Source organism: Rhineura floridana, chromosome 11 (genome assembly GCF_030035675.1).
Source record: "Rhineura floridana isolate rRhiFlo1 chromosome 11, rRhiFlo1.hap2, whole genome shotgun sequence".
Lineage (NCBI taxonomy): Eukaryota > Metazoa > Chordata > Lepidosauria > Squamata > Rhineuridae > Rhineura > Rhineura floridana.
This window is the reverse complement of record NC_084490.1, coordinates 60,848,595-60,857,434: the sequence shown is the minus strand read 5'-3', so window position 1 is coordinate 60,857,434 and position 8,840 is coordinate 60,848,595. Positions and strand designations below refer to the sequence as shown.

At 43.7% G+C, this 8,840-nt stretch overlaps 1 protein-coding gene across 1 annotated transcript in view; it reads left to right on the top strand.

Annotated features, from left to right (window-relative positions):
* Window positions 1-3,812: 3,812 nt before the first annotated feature.
* The window catches only part of BTC (betacellulin), a 40,522-nt gene continuing 35,494 nt past the window's right edge, over window positions 3,813-8,840 (top strand). The window contains exon 1 of the mRNA XM_061589440.1: window positions 3,813-3,984. Within this exon, the coding sequence (XP_061445424.1) occupies window positions 3,939-3,984 (46 nt within the window). The 5' untranslated portion in view covers window positions 3,813-3,938. The remainder of the gene's footprint in view (window positions 3,985-8,840) is intronic.

The window sequence follows — 8,840 nt, the reverse complement described above, 5'->3', positions numbered from 1 at the left end:
AAGCCTGGAAAAACAGGGCTCTTCTGGCTATCCAAATTAATTAGAGGTGGGGAAAATCTTGTTCCAAGGAAATAGCAATGATTCCCTCCCCTGTTTTGGGGACGAAAATCATTGATCAGATGAGACTTTGCATATGAAATAGGATTTTTGCTTTTTAAACTTCTCGCTCTTTCCTTCCTTTAGTCTGACAGCATGATTTGAGGGCACAAACCTGAACTCAAATGTAACTGATTTTGCCAAGCTTGCTTATCTGTTGATAATACCAAACAATTTGCAAAACTGGCAGCGATTCACACATTGGCTTGGTAGTAAACCTAACTATTTTGAAGTCTGAGCTTTACACTGTGCAAAGTATGAACAATGTGTGATGACTAACTTGTGTTTTTTAGTGTATGTATCATACACATTTATGAATTAGGGAACCAGGATTAGACATGGCTCCCTATTGAGCATAGTTTCGTAGCAAAACCAGATTTTGCCACAACATGTGTGAAAAGGTCTTTGGGGGTTTGTTTAGCGTGCTTAACCTTTCTAGGTATGGGGGATTAAAATTCTTCTGCTCAGTGTATTCCCGCTGTAGCAACCGGATGTTTTATTTCACTGCCAACTTCAGTGGGAGGAGAGCTAGCCTGATGCTGAAAATCCAGTCCTACCTCTTCAAGAAAGACAACAGCATTACTGCAGCGCATTCTGGTTGCTTCTGTCATTAGGACATATTAATTATTAAGAACAGGTTTTCCCAGCTGTGTAGAAAGAATACCTGAGCCTAATCTCTTTCTTTCCTTCAACCTTTCCCCACCTGCTAGAATAGTTATCACGTTTAAGGAAACTAAGGGACTATTCCAGCAAGTAACATCAGTGGTGCAGCGGCTAGTAGTCCTATCCTATCCTATCCTAGAGTTATGCCTGCTGGGCAAGGATAGGATTTCTACTGTATTACTTATGATGGAGTAACTCCAAGGTACAGTGGTATAAATAATGATGCAATTAATGTGGTATAACTTTTTAAGTCCTATACCATCATCACTAAACCAGCATAAGAGGGAGAAACTGGGCCATTCTTAGATGTGGGGTGGGAGAGGATTAGGTGGTGGCCTGCTTCATCTATATTCTACGCTGTCCTAGGGGAAAGTCCTGGCACCCCCAACAGTGCAAAAGAGCTGACATAAGTGTTGCAGAGTAGCGAAATTAGGTATTTCAGCATCTGAGTGAGCTTTGTGTATTTGAATCTTTGCTAAAGATTACACCTTCCCTGGAATTAGTCAGACAGAGATCTTAAGCTTTAAAATAAGAAATAACTACTTTATTCTGGAAGTACATACTTGATAGGAAAGAGTTCTACATCTAGCTAACTAGCTAAGTTGGAGATGCAAACACTAAGCCTCATGCTTGGAGGAGAGGGAGAGACAAAGATAAGATGTCTGCTCTCCCTTCTCAAGAGAAAGAAGAAGAAGGAAGGAGACCAGAAGATGTGGTCCACATCCTAAGCATAGCAGTCTAGCAGGAAGGGAGAGTCAGCAGGAGATCAAAGGATAGGTATTAGCCTAGCAATCAGGAGGTCTCCTCTCTAGCTACCCTTTTAACCCCATGCACCCTCAGCCCACGAGTTTGAGTTGAACCACGTGTTCCAACAATAAGTAAGCACACACACATTGAACTCAATGAAGAGTCCAAGAGGGCGGCCCCCACTTCCTCCCACTCCCTTCACATAGCCACAGTGGAGCACAGCATGCCAGTTTGGCCCCCAAATAGCGGAAAGATTGTCTCCTTCCCTATAGAACTCTTGGGTGTTAAGATTGGCAGAAGTCCCACCGTCCTGAGAATTCTGGCGGAGGGTTGGCAGCCCAGGAGAGAGGATTATCTGTGGCAGTCCCTAAGCTGTGGAACTCCCTCCCCACAGATGTGCTTCTGGCATTTTCATTGTATTGTTTCTGTCATATGCTGAAGGCAAGCCTCTTTACTCTGGCCTTGACACCTGCTATATAGATCAATTTGGACCCATGGGCAGGTAAGAAAACCAGAAAATACTTAAATAAATTATATAAATTTTATTGAACTCTGCTGTGAGCACGCTATATGGTAGCTACAGTCGATAAACCCCCTGACAAATGACAAGAGTGCCCACCAGGAGGCAATATGTTTCTCTAACCTCATCTTGCTCACTCAAGTTAGGAGGAACTTTTATGAGGAGAATTTTTGTGAAAGAGCACTTTCCACAAAGAGGGAGCACTTTATAGATACAGCCTGGCCTCACAGAACAAATATCGGAAGAGACACTGCCCACTTATTTCAAAATGGCTCAGGACTCCAGACACAAACACCCAACACCTGAGGACAAAAACTGCAGTTTTGTAAATCTGGCAAAAACTGTGCAGATGCCTGTTTGTGCCAGGAACTAACTGGGCCTGTTGGCTATCCCTTTCGCTCTGGGTGCATGGAGAGTGTGCCCTAGAAGAAGACGCCTAACAAACACTGGCTTCTTCCCAGAACAAAGTTTGAAAAACCACTGTATTAAAAACACAGACACCTCTCAACATAGTTGCTACGGCTCCATTGGTGCTTGTATTTGTAATGCGCTGCAAAGAGGCAGGTTCATTCTTTGCCCCACAAAAGTTTTTTGTATCCAAGCTTGTACTTCCAGATGGGTGTTTATTATAGGATCAGGGCTCTTCATGCAAGCTTTTTGCAGCATCCATAAGTCATTGTTGGCCAGACCATATCCCTCCCCCCATTTAATCCTGATTTTCCTTTTCTGGAGAAAATCCAACAAGTTTGCTATATCTCAATGATTCCTGTTCAGCCACAGTCTGGTAGCAATGGAATGAAGAATATCCCTGGAATCTCCACGGAAAGGATCTCAAATAGCAGACTTAAAAAGCGCACTCCCAGGGAGTAAGTGCTGATCAGAGTTGACTTGGCTAGATGGCCCAATACAGTTTCACATGTCCATACTCTGCGTGTGCTCAAGTGAAAGCAAAGATCTCCTTTTCTTTGGCGAATGTCACTGTTTTTAAACGGAGATGGGATTAAGTAAAGATGGATGGAATCGGAGTGGGGTTGTGGATTTCATTAAGAGGCTCCTCCCTCACCTTAGATTCTACCAAGATAGATTATCCCCGTTTTTATCTTGTAAACATTTGGGCTCTGCAAAACTAATATAAAATTGTTTTTATATTGTTTTAAATTTTTAAATTGTGTTTTAAATTGTTTTTAAAATATGTGTTTTAAATTGTATATTTTTAATGTTTTTGGTTGCTGTAAACCGCCCAGAGAGCTTCGGCTATGGGGTGGTATACAAGTGCAATAAATAAATAAAATAAATAATGGTACTACTACCTTCGTTTCAAATTTCTGAGCCACCTTGAGTGCCTCTTACAGAGACAAAAAGGTGAGATGGAAATATTTTAAACAAAACCACTGTACATTTCCACCTGTCAATTGAAGGTACTTTGAGGAAGTGAGCTAGTCTAGTCCAGTCCTCGAAAGCTTTCTTTGCCAAGCAAGACATGCGTTAAGTCTTCACGAGTTCTGTAGCCAGCTGACCCCGTAGCAATCCAGGGCTTGCAAGAGCAAGAAATCCCCCTCTTCTGCAAAGGGGGGCGCGGGGAAACCCATCTTTCTTCCGTTCTACCAATATTCATCCCCTCCATTCACGAAGGGACGACGCAGGCCCACCCACACTAGGCGGTGGCGACAGGAGGTGCTGTGGCATCTCCGGGGCTGCGGCTGCCTTGCCCGCGCTGAATGCCCCGGTACGCAGCGGGGGGGGGGGAGGGTGCGGAGCTGTGCGCCCTCCCGCAGCTAGGAGGAGGTCCCTTCTTTCGGGTTGCGCGGGCGGCGGGCGGCTCCTCCCCGCGTGGCCGCCTAGTCGCTGCTCTTCTCGTAGGTTGCGGCGCAGTCCGCTCGCTGCTCTGCCGAGGTGGAGGAGCTGGCTTGGGATGGACCCGGCGGCGCTTCTGGGCTCTGCCCCCCTGCTGCTCCTGGGTGAGGATGGGATTGAGGCGCCCCTCGGACTGGGGCTGGCGGCAAGTTCGGTTAGAAGCGGCTCCTGTTCCTGGCTGCTATTCCTGCGCGGAACCACCTGCTCGTCTCAGATGGAGAGGGCAAAGGAGCGTTTTTTAGACTTCTCGGTTTCCCCCGCCCGCCCCGCAGGACTCCTATGCCTTTAATAGTTTCACGACAGGCAGAAGTTAAACTGGTGCAGTCTTTTCCTGGTGCAGCTTCTGCCTGCCGTGAAACTATTAGCGGCGCAGGGAATCGTGGAAGAAAAGCAAGTGGCAAAGGCAACCCAGTTCCTTGCCTTTCAATTAACCTTCACGTTGTCAGCTTTTACCCTGAGCCTCTAACGGGTGCAAGCGGAAACCCAGCAGGCGCAGTGTCGTGCAGGGTTGTGGTTGCTGCATTTCTGCTTGTGGTGGACAGGAGCCCTGCCAGGAAAAAAAAAGTCGTTTGTAATCGTATCCCTGTCTTTTATAACAACATCAGCAATAACAGTAGCAGCACCAAGGGGTTTAACGTCTCTGGGAAAAGAGGTTAGTTGCTTAGACCTGAGATCTTGCAGAAGGGCTGCTAGAGCTGCACAGAATGGAAAAGTCTTGTTCGCCAGAGTTCACCCCTCCTTCCCTAACATATGGTTAGTGCTTCACTTCTAAGAAAAGATCATGGTGCCCACTCTATCCACTAAAAAGCCTTACTACTACATCACAGGGACAGGCTGTGTTTATTTAATTGTTGACCTTAAGCACAAATTAACCCCAAAGGGTTTGTTTTAGAAATGTGGGAATGGGGCAGCAGAAGGGATTTTTGCTGTGTCAAGTTATGCCAGTTTATTAGAGTTTGCTGCCTGTGCTATGGCACTGTTTGTCTGGGTACCCACTGAACAGGGCCCGTTCTCTATATTTAGCTCTTCATGTTTATTTTAAGATGCATTAGAATCTAGAACAGTACAGAGTAAGTGAGAATTTAAAAACAGACTGAGCCCTAGAGTGCTGGTGTAATGTATCACCTGTGATTTTAAATGGTTTTGCAACCTTTCTTGCCTGAGAATATTATTGCATGTATCTTCTTTGCAGTAACATGATGATGTACATTAACCTAAACCTGTAGTGCAACCTTTCTCAGGATTACATCAATAATTAAACAATCCATTACCATTAAAGAATACTTTAACCGTTAAACAAAAAATAATTCTAAGGTTAATACAGTTCTTTGCAGACTCATGCAGCAGTTATTTTCCAGAAACTAGTGTAATTCATAATCCACAGTGGCTTAATTATCTATTGCTATAGTTTTCCTGTTGGAGGGGACTTGAAACAAAAGGGGGGGATCTTCAAGAACAACCAGTTTAGAGAGGAGGGAGAAGAATGTTTAATTCTGGATTTTGACAGTTAAAGGGGGGAAAGGCATGATTATTGCAAGAGCCATAAATCAGAGAAGAAGGCATTGCTGGAGGCATTGGTGGGATTATCATCAGTATCCAGTTGCACTGGTCACTCTCACCTACCCCAGTAACAATGGCACAGCAAATTTTAAGAACCACTGAACGTTTGAGACCATGTTTTTATTAGTAATGGTCGGCTCATGATATGGCTTAACATGTGAAGAGCTGTGGGGAATGCACACTGAGTAAAACTTTACAAAGCAGCACCACTTACTCATATTTCTAGGAAAGGAGTATTAGATTTAGTCTGCATCAGTTTTCTGTCACTGGAACTTGACAGCGGCAACAGTGACAATATCCTTGTAGTAATATCATTTTGCCTGCTACTCCCAAACTTTTCCCATGAAAGTTTGTTCATTATGAATTACCTGCCAGGATTCTTTCTGATCAAGGTAGGCATTTTGAAAGTCTCCTTATTAAAGAGATGTTGCAATTTATGAGGGAAAAGAAATCTCGTATCACCCTTTACAATTCCCAGAGTGATCCCCAGCCAAAAAGATTAAGCAGAACATTGCTTAACATGTTGGGAATTCTGGATCCCAAACAGAAGAGACAGTATGTTAGCTATTTTAGTACAGTAATACCTCAGTTAACAAAGTAGATCCTTTCCTGGACATTTTTTCTTTAACAGAAACTTTGGTACCAGAGGTAGGAATAACATGGAAAAAATAGGGATAGGTTCCTACACCAGCTCACAGATGGTGGGGGCAGCTCAACAGAAGGGCTTTAAAAGGTGCTTACCAGCACCTCCTCCCCTCCTTTTCCTCCCCTGATTCTTATTGGATCCTTCTCTCCCCAGCCCTGGGAGAAAGCAAAAGATCTCTTTAATGCAAAATAAACACACAGGCTTGTCAGCTTTACCCTAGCAAAGCAAAGGCACAGGCGTATCAATTTATTGATAGCAAAGCAAAGACACAGGCTGGCCAGTTTCACCTTAAAGCAAAGGCACAGACTTGAAAGTTTATCCATAGTGAAGCAAAGCTGGTCAGTTTCACCTTTAAAAAATCCTTTGTTCAAAGGAGCTTCCTTCCTGGAACATTACTGTACCAAGAATGGTGCATTAGGATCGTCTCCTTACTTCCTTTTGTTTGGGAGAGAAGCCAGATTGCCTATAGACCTATGTTTTGGTCTGATGGAACACCTGATGGAACTATAGCCAGAAGCTACCTTAACATGGAGGCATGAGGAATGCCTGTTGGGCTATATTAAGCACTGTTGAGAAAAATAATATGAGAAAAATGACAACATGATCAATGTATTCATAGGCAGGATTTAAAACCTCCACACTGAATATTCTTGAAATCTTTGGGTATACCTGTGAAACACAAGATCTCTAATATAGAGTGTTCAGAGCCATACATTGTTACATCTCAATTACCCAATTTTTCAGTGTACCAAATACAACAGGAAGGAAGCAAGGGACCCATGAAAGCAACTCATTGAAAACATCTGCTGTCAGTAGGGCAAATGATCAGAATGCCTGTTAAAAGGATATCTGAATCTTTGCCTCCAAGGATCATGACAAGATTTTCTCAATGGCAACAGACCAATCAGTAGTCTCAGTTAAACAGAGGGGAGATCTCTGCATATTCAGCAGGTTTACCTCAGGGAATAGTGCCTCTTAGATATAATTTCTGATATCCACCCGTCAATATATAGGACTACAGTAGTGTGAAAAAGTATTTGCCCCCTGTCTGATTTTCTGCGTGGTTGCATATTTTTGGCACTGAATGTTATCAGATCTTGAACCAAAACCTAACATTAGAGAAAAGGGAACCTGAGTGAACAAACAACACAAAATTTTTGATATTTATTTATTAAAGAAAGTCAAGCAACACCCAGTGCCCTTGTGTGAAAAAGTAATTGCCCCCTTAGACTCAAAACCTGCTTACGCCACTTTCAGCAGCAATGACTGCAACCATTGCTTCCTGTAGTTCTTGATCAGTCTCTCAAAGCACTGGGGTGGAATTTTGGCCCACCTCCATGCGGAACTGATTTAACTCATTGACATTTGTGGGTTGACCATGAACTGCTCCTTTCAGGTTCTGCCACAACATCTCAATGTGGTCTAGGTCTGGACTTTGACTAGGCCATTCCAAAACTTTAAATTTCTTGTTCCTCAACCATTCTGATGTAGTCTTGCTTGTGTGTTTCGGATCATTGTCTTGCTGCATGACCCTGCTGCACTTCAGCTGACGGACAGATGGCCTGACATTCGCCTGTAGAATTCTCTGATACAAAGCAGAATTCATGGTTCCTTCAATGATGGCAAGTTGTCCAGGTCCTGATGCAGCAAAGCATCCCCAAACCATGACTCTGCCACTACCATGCTTGACTGTTGGTATGAGGTTCTTCATGTGAAATGCAGTGTTTGGTTTTCACCAGACATAACAGGGCCCATGTCACCCAAAAAGTTCCATCTTTGACTCATGTGCCCACAGAACATTGTTCCAGAACTCTTGAGGATCATCCAGGTGCTTTTTGACAAACTCTAGATGAGCATTCATGTTCTTCTTGGTGAGCAGTGATTTCCGCCTTGCTACTCTGCCGTGAATCCCATGTTTGCAGTGTCTTTCTGATGGTGGAGTCATGAACACTAGTCTTAGCTGAGGTGAGAGAGGCCTGCAGATCCCTGTATGTTGTTCTAGGGTCCTTCGTGACTTCCTGGATGATTTTATGCCTTGCTCTTCGAGGGATTTTGGCAGGACGGCCACTCCTGGGAAGATTCACTACTGTCCCAAACTTTCTCCATTTGGTCAATATGGCTCTGACTGTGGTTCGGTGGAGCCCCAGAGCCTTAGAAATGGCTTTGTAACCCTTTCCAGACTGATATGCATCAACAACTGTTTTCCAGAGGTGTTCAGGAATTTCTTTGGATCATGGCATGATATGGGTTTGGAACATGTGTGCTGGCAAATTCAGTCTGATGGCAAGGGTCAAAGTTAGTCAGATTTATGTCGGGCAGGGCAGACCCAAATTGGGCCTGATTGTTTACCAAGGTATTCAAACACTTGGCCCTAATAATTCCTTTCATTGGGTTGAGGTCATAGGGGGGCAATTACTTTTTCACACAGGGGCACTGGGTGTTGCTTAACTTTCTTTAATAAATAAATGAAATAAGTATCAAAATTTTGTGTTGTTTGTTTACTCAGATTCCCTTTTCTCTAATATTAGGGTTTGGTTCAAGATCTGATATTCAGTGCCAAAAATATGCAACCACACAGAAAATCAGACAGGGGGCAAATACTTTTTCATGGCTCTGTAGATCCTATTAAACTGGTAAGATCATTTACAAATGCCATGTGTTTCTCTGAGCAAAGAACCAAAATAACTTGCAGCTTGGGAGTACACCATTAGTACCTGAACTTGCAACTGATTCTCAGGGCCCAAGAGGTACAAA